This window comes from Triturus cristatus, chromosome 1_2, assembly GCF_964204655.1.
Source record: "Triturus cristatus chromosome 1_2, aTriCri1.1, whole genome shotgun sequence".
NCBI lineage: Eukaryota > Metazoa > Chordata > Amphibia > Caudata > Salamandridae > Triturus > Triturus cristatus.
Window position 1 is genome coordinate 450,311,684 of NC_140580.1, and position 22,389 is coordinate 450,334,072.

General features: G+C 44.4%; 1 protein-coding gene across 2 annotated transcripts in view; it reads right to left on the reverse strand.

Moving 5' to 3' along the window:
* Positions 1 to 22,389, reverse strand: part of BTAF1 (B-TFIID TATA-box binding protein associated factor 1) — an 852,875-nt gene that overhangs the window by 649,433 nt on the left and 181,053 nt on the right. Inside the window, exons 5-7 of one of the 2 annotated variants that reach the window (XM_085606166.1) lie at positions 17,574 to 17,731; positions 17,199 to 17,335; positions 2,965 to 3,091 (exon numbers count right to left, since the gene is read on the reverse strand). In XM_085606166.1, coding sequence (XP_085462292.1) covers positions 2,965 to 3,091; positions 17,199 to 17,335; positions 17,574 to 17,731 — 422 coding nt within the window. Of the gene's footprint in view, positions 1 to 2,964; positions 3,092 to 17,198; positions 17,336 to 17,531; positions 17,732 to 22,389 lie in introns of both variants that reach the window. The other variant, XM_085606165.1, reaches the window with a different exon arrangement.

Here is a 22,389-nt window from a genome sequence, read left to right on the forward strand (position 1 = left end):
GACCCAACACACTCTGCACCAGCCCAGCCTGGCCAGTGCCGGAGTGGACAAAGACCCAGAGGACGACCCCACGGCGACTGTGACCCAGAGTCCGGCACCCAAGGACCCCCCTCGACATCCCGGAAGAAGCCTGCAGCCTCAGAACAAAGTGCCACCCCAGCCGCGATCAACCAGAGGGTAAGATTCCCGACGTCAAAAGGCACCCCTGCACCCGGCGCCCTGCGACCCCCTGTGCCCAATCCCGGGGTACCCACCTAACCTACAACTACCCAACTTACCTCTCGAAGTGGTGGTGGCACCTGAAACATCCTAGTCCCCGAGCCTGCAGCCTCTTTCCAAACCGGAACATTCCCATTGATTTCCATTGAGCGCCCTAAGGCTCAAAAGCACCCTGCACCCAGCCGCCCGAGTGGCCCTGGCAGTGCCCTCTCTACACTAATCTACTTCCCCACTTGCCCTGAGTAAGTGACCAGGAGCCCAGCTCCCACAGCCGCGTGGCTTGCCAGACAGCAGCCACCAACCAAGGCCCCCCTATCCCTCATAGGATAACATTGGGCCCAACTCTCTCTGCACCCGGCCGTCCTGAAACCGCTGAGGGTGAACCAACTGTACCTACCTGACACTGGGGGACCCCTGAGTCCATGCCCGGAATTTCAACACTACCAGTCGAGTACTTACCCTTAAACCGCTAACTTCATTTTCCTCATAGGGTAACATTGACTGGCTTTTTCTTCAAAAATCTTCTAAGTGTGAACTTTTCAAAACTGCAAAAATTCACCAAAAATCAGCCAAGTGACAAAAACGAATTTACTCACCTGCTCCTAGGGGAGCTCCCAGTGCTGGATCTTGGTGCCCAGCCCTGACTCTGAAAAGTGTTCACAACTATACTTACTTCCAACTCATTTTTCTCCCATAGGAAACCATTGTCTGCTTTTCTGTGAAATTTCTTCTAAGTGTCTACTTTTGCAAATTTGAAATATTCTTTTAAAATCGTACCATTTCTGCAAACGAAATTACTTACCTGCTTTTGATAAGGACCCCAGTCCTGGGTCTAGGCACCCAGTCCTGAATTACTAAAGTAACGATAAAGTACTCTACCTGCAATTTGAATTTCTTGCCATAGAGATCCATTGAATGTTTTCTGTGAAATATTTTCCAAGTGCTAACTTTTGAAATAGCTAAATATTATTTAAAAATCATTACAGTTATTAAGTCGACTTTCATCACTTGATTCTGAATACTGACCCCAGGCTGGTTCTAGGATCCAGACCTGGAATTCCAAAAGTAATCTGAAAAGTAATTTATTACAAATATCCTGAATTTACCATTGAGCTCAATGCATTGTTATGTTTAGGAAATAGGATTGTTTATTGCAACCAACTGTGACTGTTTACACAAATTTATTGCTTGAAACAAAAGTATTTATATTCAACCTCTCATTCTGAGAAAGTATATTTTTATCCCCTTTGTGGTTCTAAAAATAAAACAAGCATATATTTTATATATACAAATCATTGGCCTAGAGTTCAGTTATTGAGTGTGTGAAACCATTTGCTGACTGAGTGTGTACAATAAATGCTTTACACTGTCCTCTGGTGCTGCCTTACTGCTCGACCAAGCTACCACTTTTGAGAGTAAGGTCATACCTAACTTTGACCTCTATCAGCCTCTGGGGGACTGTGGACTCTGTACACCCTGTACCTATTAGGGAACAGTATATACAGAGCCACTTTCTCACAACGGACCATGTGAACGCACTCAAAATTAGAAGGCTACATCTTTCAGGAACGCGCAATATCCAAGTACCTTAAGTCTGCAGAAAAAGTAGATAGCCGGCAGCCCCACTGACAATACAAGGGTCTGGAAGGCAGGGTGGGAAGGGGGGGTGGGGGGGGGGGGGGGCCGTGCATGGTCTCCCTTTCTCCATGTCCCCCCTGTCTAACAGCAGCCTCCCCCGACCTCCAACCAAACTATTCCCATACAGTACTCCAATCCGTATACAGTACTGCTATCCAGCTCTCACTGGCCCAAAACCCATTTTACCCAAGAGCACAAGCATGTACTCACAATCTAATTATTTCTCAATGTCAAGTGCCACTTCTGAGAGCTGCATGGTATGCAAGGCCCACGTGAGGTGTTGAATGGTAATGAGGGTGCTTTGCGTTAGAATGAAGCCACGTGGTCATCATGCACCAGGGTACCAACAACACTCAGCGTCCCATTTGCAATGATCTTCGATAGTACCTTGTCATGGACATCGATTGTGAAAAAGGGCCTGTTTGACCCCAGGCCAACAAGGCTTCGGCATCTTATTAAATATGTTCACTCTTCCATAGTCCCAGGTTATCTGCCCAGCCTTATGGTATTTTTCCAGTAACATCTCAGGAATCGATTCTGAATAGTTTTTGTAAAATTCTGAAGGAAGATCTAAACCCACTGTCTTACCCGATCCATTCCCCAGTGACTGAAATGTTGACTATTATAATGCCATTTTGGACAGTTACGACAAAAAATTGTGTTTGCTAACTTGGTATTCCTAATCTGCACCTAACTTCTGTTGATAACATTTTTTAAAACCATGGCTAATTGATATGAATTGATGAGAAAACTCAGATCAATCGCAGTCACATAAAGAAACTGAACTTTAGCTCAGACTTTGAAAAATCAATCTACAGAAAGCAGAAAAATGGTTAAGCGCCCAGAGAACACGAAAACAAATTAAGATTCTAACAGCATAAAGAGACTATTGAACTTGACATCAAGAAGCTCACTCAATTGGGACTACACCATAAGTGGAGAGAGTGCAACAGCATTTAACATTTTACAAGACATGCACATAACAGTAAGATATCTTACAATGCTGCAGTGTTCACTGATCAGCATTTTGTAATAGTTAGCAATGTTAATAAAAAAAACCCACATAAAATGCATACTTTTAGGAGTTTTAAAACAGACCACTCTTACTTCATCAACTAATGAATTATCTGGTACATTGTCTATCAAGACTTTGGAATCTGTTGCTGGTTGATTGATGACAACATTTGATACTTTTCTCCTCTTTTCTTCAGGTTCACCATCTGTGCTATCATTACTAAAAAAAAAAAAAAAAAAAAAAAAAAAGAAATGTAACTGAAGCGACTGATTACTTGAAGGTTCAGGTTTGTTGCACTGAAAGCAGATAATATACTCACTGATGAAATTTCATAATGAACACCAAGAAATGATAAAGAATAGCAAACTAACAAAATGGAGGTGGGAGAATATTACTAACTGGAGACCGGTATGTTGTAGACAATCTAAAAGTAATGTATGATAAATCAACAGTTAAAACCTGCACTTTCATTATTTAAACACTAAGATTACGAAACTAGAGACTGATGAACATAATGTAGGAGATTGATATGTGCAGCATTATTTATCTACCTTATATCGCTCAACTACTATTCCAGGGGTAGACAAATATGTGCTGTTAATACAGAAACCGACTCAACTAATCAGTTAAACGAAAGGGAGCAAAATACAGATTAAAGGAGAGAATAAGAAAAAGGAATCTCGACACATCATGAATTTGAGTGAAAATTACACATTATACTCCTCTAGAAAGAAGGTGGTGCTAGTGAAGAACAAATTATTTACCTTCAGTAACGATGTATCTGTAAGAGACATAAGTTAGTTATAGATTCCTTACCTCAGAATTAATCCCAGGCGTCAGTCTGGATCAGGGAATTTTTCCTTGGCAGTAACCCATGCACGTCGGTGGGTTGAGTCAGTCGACGCCGCGTCTGTCGTTAGCATCGTGGTTGCTGGGATGACTTTGTGGTGCCTACTTAGATGTCGCCCCTGCGCGCTGACGTCAGGTCTGACATGATTTTCCACACCAGAAGCGCAGAACCATGAAATGCACGGACCACTAGTGCGCCACAGCTAGGGCCCTGTAAGGGAGTCCCTATCGCTAGAAATCAGTGTGCAGAGCAGGGAGGATGAGTAGGGCGGTAAGGAATCTATAACTGTCTCTTACAGATACATCATTATCAAAGTCAAGTAACTTGTTCATCTGAAAGACAGTTATTTATATATTTCTTGCCTTAGAATAGATACCCCAGCAATAACACGAAGTAGGGCTGCAAACTAAGTTCGCACCAGAAAGCCCTGGAGGACAGAACGGGCAAAATAGCCATCCCTCCAGACTTGGCTGTCCAAGCAGTAATTTCTGGTGCACATGTGCAAGGATGCCCACGTGGCCGCCTGGCAGATTCAAGAAGTGGGACTCCACGTGCCAGTGCAGTGGTTGCTGCCGTAGCCTTAGTGGAATGAGCACGCAGCCCCACTGGAGGTTCCTTTTTCGTTTAAGCATAACAGATTTTAATACAAAGGAAAACTTATCGGGAGATAGTACGCTTTTGACCACCACCACCTTTCTTGGCACCTACATAGCCAACAAAGTTGATCATCCACCCGGATATCTTGTGTGTGGTCAAAGTAGAAGGACAGCTCACATTTTGGGTCCAGACGGTGGAGTCTCTCCTCCTCCTTGGAAGGGTGTGGAGGTGGGAAGAAGGTGGGCAAAGTGATAGTTTGTCCTATGCGAAAAGGTGTAACCACTTTATGGAGGAACAAAGCTCTTGTCCTAAGCACCACTTTGTATGCAGAGAGAAGAAAGGGTACTTGAAAGATAGAGCTTGAAGCTCACTGACCCTGCAAGCAGAGGTGATAGCAACAAGGAAGGCAGTTTTCAGAGTGAGAACCCAAGAGGACAGTTGTGAAGAGGCTCAAAAGGAGCTCACATAAGTTAAAACAAGATTCAAGTCCCACTGAGGTATTATGAAAGGAGATGGAGGAAAGAGATAAAATACACTTATGTAACCTATTTACAATAGGGGACTTGAAGAAAGAGGGCGGATCTGGTAGCTGAAGGAAAGCAGAAATAGCTGCAAGATAGCCTTTAATAGTGCCCAGAGCAGAACCCTGCTGGGCCAAGGAGAGTATGAACAAGAGAACCTCAGAAAGAGGGCAGAAAGGAAATTCACAGCATTTGCTGATCACCATGCCACAATCTTGATCCATCTACAGGCGTATAACGTTTTAGTGGAGGGACACCTGGCTGCCAAGATGACATTACAGAGTTCGGGGGGAGGGGGGTCAAAAGCTGTTAACTGTCACCGCTCAATCTCCACCCAAGAAGGTGGAGGTTGGATAGGTTCAGGTGGAGGACCGGCCCCCGTTGCTGCAACAGAAGATTCTCCAGAAGGGGCAGTCTGATCAGAGGATCGATGGATATGCTAAGGAGCTCAGGGTACCAGACTTCACGCCCAGTCTGGAGCCACAAGAATTACTTGGGCCCAGTCACCCTTGATCTTCATCAGCACTTAGGCAGAAGTGGTACATACGGAAAGGCATACAGGAGGCTGCAGTTCCACTCGTGACAGAAAGCGTCACCAAGCGAGTGCCGCCTTGTAATCTCCAACATGCAAAACTGCTACCAGAAGTTGAACTACCAGGGTCATGCCCTGATGTTCCGGCCACGTCCAGAGGCGAAGACCCTCTTGACAAAGGGTCCACGACCCCACCCACCCAGTTTGCTACAGTACCACATGGCGTGGTGTTGTCTGAACACCCGCACTACTTTCCCTTTGAGGGCGGGAAGGAATGCTTTCATGGTCAGGTGGATCGCACGGAGCTCCAACAGGTTGATATGGAGCCCGGACTCCGCCAGAGACTAGATGCCTCTGATCTGCACCTCTCCCAGATGGCCGCCTCATACCAGGAGTGACACATCGGTCACCATGGTTAGGTCTGGTTGGGGGAAGGGAGAGGGATCTGCCTCTGACTCAAGTTGGGTTCGTTAACCACCAAATGCAGCGGATATGCAGTTCTTTCCGAGATCTAGACATGGTCAGAAACATTGAGCTGATGCTTCACCCACTGGAATGTCTGGTCCCACTACAGAGCCCGCATATGCCACCTGGCTTGATCCACCAGCAGTATGCAGGAGGCCATGATGCCCAGCAGCCTCAGGGTCAACCTCACTGAAATCTGGGATAGAGGCTGAAACATCAGTATCATAGCCCGAATATCCCGGACTTGCCGCTGAGGAGGATAGGCCAGAAACTGCACTGTGTCCAGAACCGCTCCGATGAAGGCAGCATCTGAGAGGGAGTCAGGTGTTACTTCGGGACGTTGATAGTGAGCCCCAGCGAGTGCAGGAGGTCTACTGTAGTCTGGAGGTGGGAGACAGCCTGGGGCGAGCCCGCCATCAACAACCAGTCATCGAGATAGGGAAAGATTGGAACCCCTGATCTGCGCAGATGAGCTGCGACCACCGCCATCACTTTCATTAACACCTGAGGGGCACTGGTAAGGCCAAAGGGGAGCATGGTGAACTGAAAATGCTTGCGGCCTACCGTGAACAGCAGATAGCATGTAGGGGCTGGTAGGACGGGAATCTGGATCTGCGCTAGGCAGGTGCGGAAAAAGAACAAAAACTGGCATCAGTGCGCAGGGGCGGCGTCTACGCGAGGTCATCCCGGCGACCACGACACCAGACGCAGAGTCGACTGACTCCACCCACTGACGTCAGGGGTACTGCTAAGAAAAAAATCTCTGGATCCAGTCTGATGCCCGGGGGTAATTCTAAAGTAAAAAATCTATAACTAACGGTCTTTTCCAGATACCTGGAAATAAAACCCCATGCCCCAAGAGGATGCTGTTCGGTAGCTTTTTAAATGAAGCAATGGTCATAGAAAAAGGAGCAGCAGCACTCATAAGGAGCAAGGATGTTTTCTGTGAAATCAAGGCTGTCTCAATGCCATGTCGGTGGAGGAAACCAGATTGGTACACGTCCAGAATGTGATTAACCATAGGAGAGCTGAGTTCACCTGAAAATATATATACTGTGCAATGTTTGAGGAAACCTATAATATGTAAACTATGCTGCATATATTTTACTGAAGCACATCCTGAAAGTCAGAATGATACAAGATAAGAGACGGTAACTCTTCTATGGGTCGAGTTAAATCTCACTCTCTGCAGATTTTAATGGATTTGTAACAATAGGTCAAAAAACAACTGTCAAGATAAAAAAATAAAAAAAAAAGTGGAGATGACCAAATGTAGATCCTAAATAATTAGCAATGTGAGGACATAAACCTTAGGCATACAACGATGGGTTCACGCCAATAACTGAAAAAGGACATGGGACACAGTAAGAAATTAGTGCGTTAAAAACAAACGCAGCAGTGGCAGGGAAGAACTTAGCTGTATTATAACCTAGTAATGAGAGATTGTGCTTTCCGTTTCCACGCAGATTATTAATAATAAATAAAAAGCATTAGGCAACAGCTCAATTGTAAAAAGAGAGGTGGATGTTTGCAGAAACCAATTTAACGAGAGTTGTCTCGTATACGAAGTCACCTTTGAAAAAATAAATTTTGGACCACATTGTGCTATGTGCCAGGGTTAGGCCCATGTATCGAAGCTACACATTGTCCTCTTTTGCAGAATATTTCTGCTGTGACCTTTTGTACATATTTGCGTGCATGACAATGTTGGGTTAGTTTCTCTGAAACTACTTGCTTACACATATGGCTTCGCATAACATTATCACAATGCCTTGAACACTAAGTACAAGGCCTTTACGCACAAATGTCATTCTATCTTTATTCAAGGGGCGACACGGCTATCTAAATTTCCATAACATTGCTAATCTATACGTACATCACAAGGAAGCATTTTTAAATAAGCAGCATCCCATAGGATTAGCAGAGGCACTTCAGCTGATACCGAAGGTCCCTGCATACGGAGACTCACCAAGCAGCGGTCCGATATCTCCATGAGGGGTGTCCAGTTCGTGAGCAAGACGGGTCCAACATTCTCTCCTGCCAGGTAATTGGGTTGGATCATCCCTAGGGGGGGCTTCTTGGCTTTACACCTAAACACATTCTAGTTACACACACACACACACACACACACACACAGAGTAGGGTTTGCAAAGTAGGAGTACGCCGGATTACTTTCTTGAATTATATTCCTGCATGTATACAATGTTTTAGCATCATGGTAGAACTGTATCTACTATTTACTCTTTTGGTGTTTGTTATCACTTATCTGCTTCGGTCTACTAATTATCGCAGCACGTGTTTATACAAGAATAACATTGGTTCAATAAATAGATTTAGTGTCTCCCAGTGTGTATTCAGTATACTTCTCTGAAAACAAAAGAGCACGAATGACTTGGTGAAAGGTTTGGCTCTTACCACGATCCCAGAGGGTCAGGGTTGTCATGTTCAGTGGCTGCCAGTACCCATTCGCTCCCCGGTGGGTTAGGAGGGCTTATTGTAACACTGTGAGCTAGCTGGTCTATAGGCCAACTTATCCTGCAGGGTGCTTGGAATCAGTCTGGGCACCTCACCCAAAGTTTATGCTGGCCATCAAATGTGCAGTTCCTATGAATTAGTGGGAAATACACGACAATTGGAGAATCATTTCTAAATTTAATAGAAAAGTGTAGGAAAGTGCTCTTTGTGTAATGGTCACCCCCACTTTTTTCCTGGTATTCTATGCAATTTTGGCTGGAAGGGCACTGGTTTCTTGCTAACCAGGTATCCAGTGCCAGACTTTCCCTAAACTGTACAGTTGTTTCACTAATTGGCAATACCTTTGGCACCCTCTGCAAGTACCTAGTAAATGGTACTCCTAGTCCCTGCAGTACAAAGAGGGTCCCTAAGGGCTGCAGAACACAGTGTGCACCCTAAGGGACCCCCTCACCACACTCATGCAGACCGCCATTGCAGGCTGCGTGTCTTGGTACAGACCACAGTGAAAACACAACTTGGCACACAGCCATGTGTGCCATGCCTGCGGATACTGAATGTTGTATTAGAAGGCCACTCTTACATCCCTAAGGCAGGGCGCACCATACTTGTATGTGTGGTCATAACTGCACAAGCAAATATGCCCCTGTGCTGACTAGTCCAACTACTGGCAGTACTAATTACCAGGGAAGCCATTTTAAGGACATACGCTGGGTACTAGCAAAAAACAAAAACAAAAACAAAAAAAAAAAAAAAAAAAAAAGTTCAACTGCTACATGATGGCTTCACTAAAGCTATAAACCCACACTGATTCCCTGAAATCCACAGCGATTCTAGTGAAGGATGTATTAATACATGCACCCAGAGGACACCTTACAGGTACCCCTGAAAATCTATCAACTACTAGTGTGCTGACTGGTCTTTGATTTATACATATTCTCAGCAGCGTGCAGCTGTGGGAGATTCTTGTAAGTATTCACTTACAACTACACATACCTTTTTTTCCCCTTGGACAGAAAAGTCCATATATTAAAAAAGGTTTTTTTGGAATCATCATGGCCGAGAATTTAGGTCTATCCTATTCCACCGACGAAATCAATGCAATTTTGTCTCTTCCCTCGCTTTTGCAAGACAAAGACTTATCACAAACTTTAGCCCAAACTACAGATTGGGAAGAACTGTCCGAGTTGAAAAAAGAACAAGTACACACTGCCATCCATGGAATTATAATGACTGAATACCTTCGTGCTAACGCAGCCCCAAGAGGACTCTGGGTGAACAATGCCCCTCGCATCTTCCTCCACGATTTGACTTTCCGTAGAGACTGGTCATCAATCTCGTGGAAGTGCACGAGAGACTACCTTGTCCTAATTATCAAAACAGCTACCAGATTGACTGACGAACTCACCATTAAGATCCAGGTGAGCGAAACCAAACTCAAGAACATGGTACACCTAACAATATATAAAAAAAGACTTGAAGAGATTAACAAAGAGATGAACGAGACCAGAGACTATATCACACAAAACAAAATCCAAAAACTTGGGAAAGACCTCAAGAGATTTTCCATGGAAAGGATGCACCCTTACAGTGCTGATGACTACAAAGTCCCAGAAGATAACTATGATAATACCTCAAGTAACTTGAGTATAGGTTCCTCGTCCAACGGCTCAGACTGGAGTGGTGATGAGACCTACACACCCAGGAGAAACAGGGGCCAATACAGGCGCCAGAACAGAAGAAGACCCAATAATTGGTATAATCCATATTTCAGTGGCCCACCACATCCAGCCCCTTTCCAGACATTCAACCCGAACTTTCAAAGCTGGGGCACTCCCTTCTACCCTGGCCCCCCACAGATGGGAATCCCACCACCACCAAACATGAGTCAGAATTACATACAGAGACCGCCTTTTTTAGGGAGAGGCCAGACCAACAACAGAGGAAGAAGAAAAGGAGTAACTTGGGAAGACCAACAACGCCAAGTGCATACCAGGAGCATGACCAATGCGAAACCAGGAACAAGCGCGACAACCTCGTCTTCAACCTAACTGACATTACCCTTACAGTAGAACAAGAAAGCATTCTCAACAAAGGCTTGACCTATGTCCCCACTCCTCCCGTAGATATCTTCAAACTGCAATGCGAGATGGCGGAGTTTTGCAGGATAATCAAGCTAAAAGCCTTTTTCAAGGAACAAGAAGAACCAATGAGAGACGGCGATACGACCTTACGCCGTAAGTCTAGGTTTTGCCCACTCAATCATCAGGTCCCAGTGGAGATTGTGGCATTCGAACAAGCCATCATGAGAGAAGTAGAGTCTCAAAGACCATACAAAAAGACCCTTTGTTAATGTATCTAGAGCCGAACAATTGGCCTTGGATTCATTACGGAAAAATGGTGACCTTGTGATAAAACCTGCCGACAAAGGCGGTGGTATTGTGCTGCTTAGTAGAGAAGGGTACGATCAACAATGTACAGACCTTTTATCCGATACGAAATTTTACGAGATCATCACGACAGACCCAACGGAACGTCTACAAAGAACAATCACACTGATGGTAGAGGAAGCGGAAATTAACAACTGGATCTCTAAGAGCGAAGCAGAGTTCCTGGTAGCTCGGACACCTAGAATGCCGTATTTTTATTCCCTTCCCAAGATCCACAAGGAACGAAGACCACCACCGGGAAGACCGATCGTTTCCGGGATCGAATCGGTCCTTGAACCTCTGTCACAATTTGCGGACCACTATCTTAAACCACTAGTACAACAAACGCCCACCTACCTCAAAGATACCAAAGATCTCCTTAACCTCCTAAGAGACCAGCAATTCGCAGAAGGTAGAATGTTACTAGTTGGCTTAGATGTCGAAAGTCTGTACACCAGTCTCCCACAGAAGAAAACATTGGACACCCTTGAAGAGCTACTGTTCAGTCAACAGTGGAACCATAAGACACCGAGACATTTTATTCTAGAGTGTTGCAGACTGGCGCTCACTGAGAACCATTTTGAGTATAACCACACCATGTATCGACAGTGCCATGGCACTTCCATGGGAAGTACCTTCGCGCCGAGCGTGGCAGGGTTATACGTGAGCGATTTCGAAGCACAATTCATACAGAGCCCGACCAACCCCTTCCTCAAACGGATTATCTTTTGGAAACGGTACATCGACGATGTCCTGTTGATTTGGGAGGGTGATATGGGAAGGGAACTCTTGTCGATTTTCATCAGTGGCTAAACACCAGAGATGAGTGGCTAAAGTTCACCTACTCAGCAAGCCCAAACAAACTTGACTTCTTGGACGTCACGATCTTCATTGATAATAACACCATCCAAACGAAAACATTCTTTAAACCCACTGCCAAGAATAGTTTACTTTCCTTTAAAAGTTTCCATCCACGCCCAATGAGGGAGAATCTTCCGTATGGCCAGTTTCTCCGTCTCAGACGCAATTGTAGCAATATCCAGGACTACAAAGAACAAGCGAAAGATCTAAGCGAGAAACTGAGGAACAGAGACTACCCTCTACGTACCATCAAAAAATGTCAAAAGAGGGCTAGAAACCAACAGAGAGAAGCCCTTATGGAAACGACTGTGAAAGAACCCACAAAGGATCTGGTCACATGTGTCAGCACTTATAGTCCGGTATCCAATGACGTCAAGAAAATAATCAACAAGAACTGGAGGATCCTCACGTCAGGGGCCTTGAAATGGCCCAAACCTAGGTTCTCAAACAAGAGGACCCGTAATCTAAGAGACATACTGGTACACACAAGACCCCCCCCCAAAACCAAGTCTGGATACGACCATGAGTCTCTGGAGCAGAACACCGGTAACTGGTCACTACCCTTGTGGCACGTGCTCCGTGAGTCACTTAACTACAGCAACTAAAACCCTACAACTACTGCCAGATTTACTATGGACAATCCGAGCGCACACCAACTGTAACACCACCCACGTAATCTATAGGATTACATGCCCATGCAAATTACGCTATATTGGGATGACATGTCGCAGAGTCAAACAACGACTCTGTGAACATAGGAGCAATATTAAGTGTAAAAAGAGTACCACTTAAATGAGCAGTCATTATCTGGAAAAAGGACACACAATTAATCACCTCCAGTGGGTCATTTTGGAAACCCTTACTGTCAAAAACCAAAATGCAGAAAGAACCCTGTTCGAAAAAGAACAAAGATGGGTCCACCGCTTATGTACCCATGTACATGGACTAAACAACAATATCCCATGGTTAAGTATTAACAAATGATAACCATTTCATGAACAAAAAATACTGGACCAGGATTAACATCGTAGATGAGGGATACATCTGTGTTGGGTCTCAATAACTTCTTAATTCCCCTCACTATCCACCTACAAACTCTGCTGACATAAGCATCACCGACATAAAAGCGCCCCCTTTACAGACTCTGGCTACAATATAAGTCGAGGTGATGTGAATTCCTATATTATAAGACTATCAAAAAAAGTAATCGGAACATCCCTCTACTCCATGTCATTCTCTTACTGTGACTATCGCCTGTGAATAGGAATCTTTATACAAGATCCGCTATATGTTACACATAAGGTATCCGTCTGCTAAACGATCTCAACAACATCAGAGGCAGAGAACCGTGAAAATCCTAGAAATTGCACGGCCCTCTCAGATTTACGTGAACTCGTTTAGAATGTACTTTCAAACTTTGAGATAACCCACGGAGCCAGATGAACATTGCGACTTTTGGTATTTCCTAGTGTAGACATGATGTGTCCTTGTCACCTGAGTACAATCGCCTTGGAAAACATACATACCAAGAAGTAACTCGAATTTCCAGCTAAAGATTTATTTATACAAAGCACGATCTCTGTTTTTAACATAGTGTTTTTCACAAGTAACTCAGTCTGTTTTTACTGTCGATTCATGTGATGGCTTCTGACTACTTTAAATATGCCCCGGCGTTACTGAAGCGCATTCCGGGTAGAGAGAGGCAGCGGCAGAACAAGTCTCTAAACCTCCCTGCGCAAGGTAACGGCCGGAACAAACACGAGGACGCCGACGGAGGGACGAAGGGATGTAATGTATACCTCTTTTTTAATACCTTGTTTGTTCTTCTGTTTCTTCCTTCCTTTAAGAGCGGGATTTTACCTCCTGTACCTGATGGGTTTCCTCTAATTGAGTAAACAAGGTATCGTCCTCTACTATGTCCTCAGAATTGTATGTTGATATGCTTGAACATGTTTTTGCGCAGCCAAAGTTCAAACTCAGATAATTGCTAGATTTGAAATTCACCTTTGTGACTATTATCCTATACTACTCTGATAAAAACTCCGATGTTATTGAAACTGGGTATATCTAATAACGAGCGTGTTCCACACGCTGCACGCGAATGGTCCCAATATCAACCTAAAGACATTACGTGTTTTGTGCTTACTCAGAGAATTCGGTTTGTGCCAGTTGCTTCCAAATATAAAAAGAGGGCTTCTTTTTGCCGTTACTCAATGCCAATATGAGTATGTATGTCTATTGTCATTGTAAATGAGCGCTCACGGATAACACCGGCAATACAACATACTGTGCCACACCTTTTTTCCTGAAACTGGGTAACTCTAAAAACGAGCGTGCTCCACGCGTATGCGAATGGTCTTAATATCATTATAAAGACATTTTGTGTTTTGTGCTTACTTAGAGAATTTAGTTTGTGCCAGTTTCTTCTTGCAAGTTACTTTTAAATGTAAAAAGAGGGCTTCTTTTGCCGTTACTCAATGCCAATATAAGCATGAATGTCTATTGCCATTATCACTACTGAAGTATTGCCATTTTGTAGTTGCAACAACGGCTGATGCTCTAGTTTTTTAACATAACGACAGCTCTCATCTTGACTATATATGGGTCTGTTTCATTTTCTTTTCTCCCCCTTTTTTCTCATGTTTCCAAATAGGTTCAATTTGAACTTCTAAATATCGGTTGGACCAATCAATCCACCCTAACCTGGGAGTCCCTTAGATATCAGGGTCCCCACACTTACACTAGGTCCTGATGAAAGCCCACCTGACCCTTTGGGGCACGACATAGGGCTGAAACATGTCGACCTCCCTTTTTTTGGACTTTTTCACATAGTGCACTAGACCCTAAAGCGTCTATTACTGCACGAAAAGCGTTTAATAAACTCGCACCCAGTTTTATTAAAAATTGACTGGTTTGAAGAGTCTTTTATCTCACACTCACGTAGATCACCTCACCACACACGGGTATTTTTTCATCACTACGATCACTACTGAAAAAACAGGAGGCAAAAACCTCCGGGTGGAGGAAGCACACAGTAACCCAATGATGATGCTGTCACGTTGTCAAGCATAAGCGGATAATCGAACATACCGCTGGAACACCACCTGCAATAAACGTGATTGAGGGTTTCTTAACAGTCTCTGAACTACTGTTGCTAACTTTGGTTCTTTCAGGACCAGTGATCCACTCTCTCCTGATTTTTAAGCATTGGTATAAGAAGCTGAGTGGGTCGCAACCCCTTCTTACTCCCTCTCTTTGATTTATACACCTATTTCAGTGACAACACACAAATCCACCAAATAGTATAAAAACTGTTTTGACATAGGCATGATGTTTAAGGCTGTAGTGTACATAATGTATTTGTTTCCGGGCTCCTGTTTGTAGTTTTTCTGGAAAGCAGTAATCGGTGTCGTCTAGGTTTTTAATGACAGTGCTACTGCATGTGTTGCACATACTGATGCTATTGTTCATTAAGTGTACTTGTGCAGACTACACCTTTTGACTTGCCAATGCGTGTTATTATTAAAAGGGTTTGGTACTCGGACTTACCGACTAAACAGAAAGATCATTAGACATTCACTAGAGGGTCACATTAAGCAAAAGCCAACAGTTCTTCGATAGAACAGTGACATGAATAGTTGTTGCCACAGAAAATGCGTGCACCCCCTCCCTGCAGGCCTGCTTTAAGGGTTATGTTACAGCCTCGAAAACTAGAACCAATCAAACACTCACACCCAGTCAACAGATCTGGGTTTGATCCATCACAGTTCTTTAGCCCACTCTGCCACCCCAGTTCAGACATAGCCATATGCAAATCAGTCTGACCCTGTGCCTCATGGGAACAGTCCAGCCCGAACTTCCCATGAGGCAGAGGGTCAGACTGATTTGCATATGGCCATGTCTGAACTGGGGTGGCAGAGTGGGCTAAAGAACTGTGATGGATCAAACCCAGATCTGTTGACTGGGTGTGAGTGTTTGATTGGTTCTGATGCTCCGTCCATCACCACCCCCTTTTGTACCGCTTTGTTCGCCACAAGTTGGCAGGGTATGCTCAGACGCGAGTCCCTTGCTCACTTTGCCACTGGATTCAAGCAAGCCTGGCTGAAGACGGCTGAAATGCCAGAAACCGGTCCTAGGAAGCTTGTTTCCGGTCCAGGGAAGGCATGGCTTGGCAGTTCGGGCTGGACTGTTCCCATGAGGCACAGGGTCAGACTGAATTGCATATGGCCATGTCTGAACTGGGGTGGCAGAATGGGCTAAAGAACGGTGATGGATCAAACCCAGATCTGTTGACTGGGTGTGAGTGTCTGATTGGTTCTGATGCTCCGTCCATCACCATCGCCTTTTGCACCACAAAAGTAATTAGTATCTGTAATCCCAAAGAAAGAGTAAAAAGATAGAGAACACTTTTCAAATAGCAAAGCTGAAATAACGAAGAGGGCATAGCTCATCAGGTCAGGACAGGAACTCCCAGAACAAGCATTTACAATGCAATAGGTCTCCCATTACTGATAGTTTGAGGTATTGGCATTGCAAATAACAATGCAACGCCAATAGCGAATACTTTCAGTAATGCGAGTCCTAGTGCATTGCAAATGTTTGCGTAGTAAGCCAAGTACTGCCATTGTAGGTCTCAGTCCAGTACCGCAAGCTGCTCCTAGAGGTCCCTAGTGAGCAAGGAACCAGCACTGCATGTCTTGGTGTAGTACCGCAAGTTGCTACTGGAGGTCCCTAGTAAGCATGCACCAGCACTGCAGGTTTAGGTGCAGTACCGCAAGATGCTCCTAGAGGTCCCTAATGAACAAGGCACCAGCACTGCAGACCTATTTTGGTCACATATGGTACTGCACCCTGCAGAAGATTTGGTAAATCCACCCAACCCATAATGCATTGCATGCAAGACAGCACTATGAGTACATTCAAATAGCTATGTCCATATATACAATTAGTAGCTATGAAATGTGACAAAAGAATTATTACATTAATTTCGGATTAGGTTGTACTCTGTGTGGAGGTGATGAAGGTAAATTTATAGACTCTCATAAATGTGAGCTGTTCTTGTGTGCGAAGTAACCACTGCGAGCCTAACTTAGAACCAAGGGTGTGTCTTGCCTGAAGCCTTTTAAGAAAATAGTGCCTTGAGCCTGTAATTAAACCCTGTGGAGTAACACATGTAACAGGGAGTGTCCTCGTGGGAGGTTACAAGAAGAGACAAGGGGGCACGGGGGGGGCGACTACTAAGCCAATTGACCATTGAAAAGCCACCATTTACAAGGGACAGGGACAGGAGCGAATTAAAAAGATGGGCAGCAAGTGGCCAGAGCTTTATGCACATATCCTGAATACAGTACATCTCGAAGAGACAGTGCAAGCGCTGCCTAGGCGAGATGTTGAAAATAAAGTGAGTGGAAGGCAAGAAGTATATATAGCCTGTGATGCTATAGAAGTGCAAAAACAAAAACAAAACAAAAAAAAAAACAAAAAAAAAAAAAAGGATTGCACGGGTAGGGGATACTTAATTGATAAAACTTTCAGGTGGAGGACCGGGTCACAGAAAAAAAAAAAAAAAAAAAAAAAAAGCACACAACTGGAGTGTTACCTCTTCTCATTTGTGTCCACCGCATCTCTTGACTTCTGCTTAGCAATGAGCTTAGCCATGCGTTTAGCTTTATTCTTCTGTCTGCTGCTCATTCCAGGTCGAAACTCTGAATCTATAAATTCTGCTGCCTGAATAATCTGAAGAAATTGAATAGATGGTTAGGTCTATTCAAAACATTCATGCTTATCTTCAGATTCAACTTCAGAAACATAAAACAATAACTAGGATGCAATGACATACATCTTACACATGAGGCTAACACACACAAGTCAAGAGCGGAGGCAGTGTGAACTCGAGTTACAATGGCAGATGCACAAATGAAGCAAAACCCACTGTGTGATTCCTTGCAGTCAAACAGCCCGAGGTTTTACCTACAGGTTGTTTGTTTACAAGTGAAGTCGGAGTGTAATCCAAGTCTTCATCATTAAACAGGTCTTCGGTGCTCATGCCAATGGCAGCGCCCATGTCAAGGCCCAGTTTTTTCTGCAGTAACTTCCTTTGTCGAGCAATTCGTTCTTTTGGATCAATTTCATCTATGCAAAAACAAAAAGGTTTGGTTTTTTACTCTAAGGGAGCATATTCTCAACACAAGAATTATTATTTTGGGGTTTAACCCAGGATTTGCATGTACAATACAGTTCATTAGATAAGTAGCTTTCAAAATGAAGTGGGGTCCTATGGTAGAGTACCAAAGTAAACAACTAGCAGACTTAACTAATAAACAAAAGCGCTGCCAATTATTCTCAGGATAACATTTCAGTCCCGCACAAAATGTACAAGTATCCGTTGCACAAAAAAGATTCTATGCACATTTTTTTTTTTTACTTTCTTTATTGGTTTTTGCATAACTTGCATCACAGTAGGTGCATTACACTTCAATGAGTAATAAAGTAGTTTCCAGTAAAAATATTATATGCGCATCAACTTGAAGGAGGACGCTCATCATAATTTAACCTGCCTCTTAAAAGTTGGAGTAGAGCGACAGTTTTAACACCAGCAGAAAATAAGGGGTTATTAACATGTTCTTGAAGGGCTGAGGCTTTACAGCTCTGGACGGAAATGACATATGAAAGCACATTTAGCAGTAGGCATAGCTGGAGGTAAAAAAGTACAATAGATATTCAAACATAACAAAAAACCCTGTCAGCTATCGGAGTGCCTTCACTTACATCAGGGAGTGCTGACAGAGCACCTTTCTCCACACAAAAGACATGTCGTTTAGCAACAAGCAAAAGGTGATCTTCCACAGGCTGAAAGAACGAGGATATGGTTCCCAAAATTGAGCAATATTTGTTGGAGGCAAATCATTCTGAAGTTTGAACACGGAGGATGTTGAGCTGTCCTCAAAAATGGCGTTTACCTGGAAGGCTACAATCAGGTTTTTTTCTTGAAGGCATCCCCTTCTTAAATTACATTGCACTATACTTCTCTTTTTCGAATGTCGTGTCAGGCTTACTGAAATAATTGACTATCTGCGTAGCTAAAAAATAAGGACTCATTGGGGCGAAGTCATACTTTCTTACTGGACTGAAAACCTGTGATTTTGGATAGAGTTATTTCTCTTTCCATTACCCGATTCCCTTAAGTTCTGGATGCGGGGCTGTGTGGGTGCGGGGCTGTGTGCGTGGGGTGCGTGTGGTTGGGTGTGGTGTGATTACACATCACATAATTACACTGTATTCAATACAACATAAATACACTCCACATACCACTCAGTACTACATAATTACATGTCACATAATTACTCTCTACTTAATGCAAGATAAATACACTCCAAACAATACCAATCTGTGCCACATAATAACACATAATTACACTGAACTCAATGCAACATAAACACACCTTTCACTCAAGTTCGTGCTATATAAAAAAAAACAACAAAGAAAAAACAATTGCAATGCAATAGATCTCACATTACTGACTCTTTGAGCTGCTATTGGTGTTGCATTATTATTAGCAATGCCAACAGCTCAAACTTTAATAATGCGAGACCTATTGCATTGAAAATGCTTGTTTGGGTTAGTTTTAGAAGCCGATGAAACAGTACCGAGTATGGCAGTGTTTTCCCACTTATGAATGGCAGGAGAGTTTGGACTTCAATGCTACCTAAAAATCTGAAGGATTTCAGAGGGGGAGAAACTTTTAGTTAAGACAACTTTAAAAAGAGAGCTACCTCTATTAGGTCTCGGCTAGCGAAGGCTGCGCTTGCGCAGTCTCCCTTGCGAGATTTAATGTTTTCTAGTAGTGGGGCTTGAACCCGCCCCTCTTCTCCATTGGCTGGCCTCTTAAATGCTGGTCAGCCATTGGAGAAGAGCTTTGTCTGTCAAAACAAGCCCCGTCTTTTTCGGATTCGGGAGTGTGTTTTTTCGCTTCTTTCTCTTTGGGGTCTAAATGTCATAATAATGCATGCTGCTGAAAGCCTACTCAACCCAGGATAGGTATTCACTGTTCATACGTTTATCGCAGGCCCAAGGCTCCTCGGGCTCCATGCAATGCAAGTACTCATAGCCTTAAGACCCATTACTTTTATTTGGGCAGTGGGTGGGTAGACAATGTCCCATAAGAGAAACAAGAAAGATGGGTAGGTTAGGGAAACCGTGTATGAAAGCAGCATTGTTGGAGCATCAGTCTACAAGTGACCAGAAACCATATTATGAGGAGTTAGCAATGTACTTTTGTACTAGGATAGAATTCTTGTTACAGTACCACGGTGTGAAGGTGGCACTCAAAGAAGCCTTTGAGTTCATTCTGCCACCTAAGATATTTTATGGCCTCTTGGGAGGAAGAACCTTGAACTCCAGGCTCCTTACTTTATCCAGGTTGGTGTTACTGAAGTTGTACAATGACGAATCTAGCATTAGGTACCACATGGCCCCAAGCAGCCACAGGGTTAAAAGCTTCTAATAGCTTTACACCACCACTGTGAAAGACATTTGCATAAACAGCCACAAATGCATAAAAATATCGCGAATTTCACGCTGTGGTTTAATTTAACACTTATTTACAAGAATGCAAAGAACCATATACTAAGAAAGTGGTACAAGAACCACTACTCTAGTCAGGACGATGGTGAGGACGTAGAATTTCTGGGGACCCACGAATCCGCCCAAGTTAAGTAGATAGGGACCCCCGGAGAGTGTGTGCAGCATGTGGACACGACCACGTGCTCCGTACAAGTCTATGTGCACGTCGCGGTTGGATTTTTAAAGATTAAGAACCCTTCCCAGTGGACCCTGGAGGAACTCCTTGGAAGACGAAGTTGGAGCCACCCCACCCGTGGATACCCTAGTACCCAAGTTACCTACACCAGGGAAACCAGGTGCATACGTTTGAAGTGGTGTTGGAAAACGCTGTCGAACCCAATAGAGGACTTCAGGAAAGTGCCGCTGCTGGAAGAGGAGAAAGTGTCCGTGGGAATCCAAACGTAGATTCTTGAAGTGGAGTACTTGAAAGCAGAGGGGACAGAGCCTATGTCACTCAGGAGTGACCAGGAGACTTGGAAGACAAATGTCCTCTGATGTCGGGTGTTTCAGGGAAGAGGATGATGACCTTGACTCTGCAGCTGTGAGGACCAGGCAACACTGAGGAAGGCCAGGACCCGGGTACAAGCTGTGCCATGAAGGATGTCGAGTGCTGAGGGGTCGGTGTCCGGCGGGAGCACCAACAAGCCTTGGCAAATCCAACCCACGCCGGAAGTCAAGAAGGTGCAGAGTTGAGACCAGCAAGGTCCAGGGGACTAACCACAAGCAGGGGAGTCAGGGCAGGTCCTGAGCAATCAGGAAAGCCCAAAAGAAACCGTGACCCTCAAGTGGACCCACAGGCCGGAGGCACTGGAGTCGCAAGAGGACCTCAAGCAGCTCACCAAAAGATGCATGCCACGATGCGGGGTGGCTGAAGATTCTGGTCACTGGAGGTGCTCGAGGATGGGGCTACTTGGAGCCCGAAGATCTTCTTGCAAAGAAGCCAACAAGCCTTTGCAACTGCAAGTTGGACGCGGTGCACAGCGGTTCGGTTATTGCACCCCCCACGAGGGATACTGGCCTCAATCCTGGTGAGAGGGCAGGGAAGGCCTCGGGAGATGTGGAAAACCACCACCTGCATTGCAGAGCCCACGAAATCCAGAGGAGCTCAGGATCTGCAGACCGGTCGACTTAGTAGCAGTGCCTGAAAATGCAGGGGAGTGACTATCACTCCAAGGGAGATTACTTCAGGTGTCTTTGATGCTTTACATGCCTTGAAGGTTACTGCATGATGCACAGGCACAGATGCAGCAGACTGGAAGGGAGACAAAGTCAGTCCCAAACGAAGTCCAGAGTGCCCAGATGGTAGAAGTGCAAGAGTGTCTAATCTGAATCTTATCCCACGGTGAATTTAGGGACCTACACCCAGGTAAGCCCTTAAGTAACCCAGGGAAAGGGTTGTAACAATTCAGGGGACTGGACAGGGGGGTTGGGGGGGGAGGCAAGAACATGAATGAGTTTATTTTATATTGCACAGTTACTTAAAACCATTTGAAATATGACTTGCATACAATTACAAAGAGTTAAAACCACCATTGATTAAAAAACATTCATAAAAGTAGTGAGTTTACGTACAGCACTATCAAACATAAATGGATGGCTTATATACATTAGTATAACGGCGAGAGATTGCCAGTTCAACCTTTTTGCAAATTTGATACGGGTGCTAAGGTTTGGTAGTTAAAATGGCATCTTCACGGGCTGGGTACTAGAGACTGATTGTTTGATAAACCAGGGGGGTGGCTACTCCCATGTTTTGTCCAGTATCACGCCAGAGCAGGAGCCAACGGCTCCCAGGATTGGTTCAAACTGGACTATGCACAGGGACACCAAATATGTCCCAAATGCAGACTTTGGGCTCTGGCATGCAGACCCACCCATCCTTGGTACACTAAATCCTGTCAGAGAGATGGTCACCCCTCCCTGCGACAGGATGCCTATTGTTCTACCTTTCTCTGCTCGAGCTTGGCTCAGCAGCAGGAGGGCAGAAATGGGTCTCTGCTCGGCAGTAACCATTTTGTGCTGTCCAGGAATAGAAGGCCGGTACCGGGAACACAGAGCCTAACGGAGGTCTCTTCCAGTGCTTAGAATCATACCACCCCGGTGTGGGGGTACGATTCCAACATGTTTTATACCAAACATGATAGGATTCATTGCAGTAGTTTGAGATG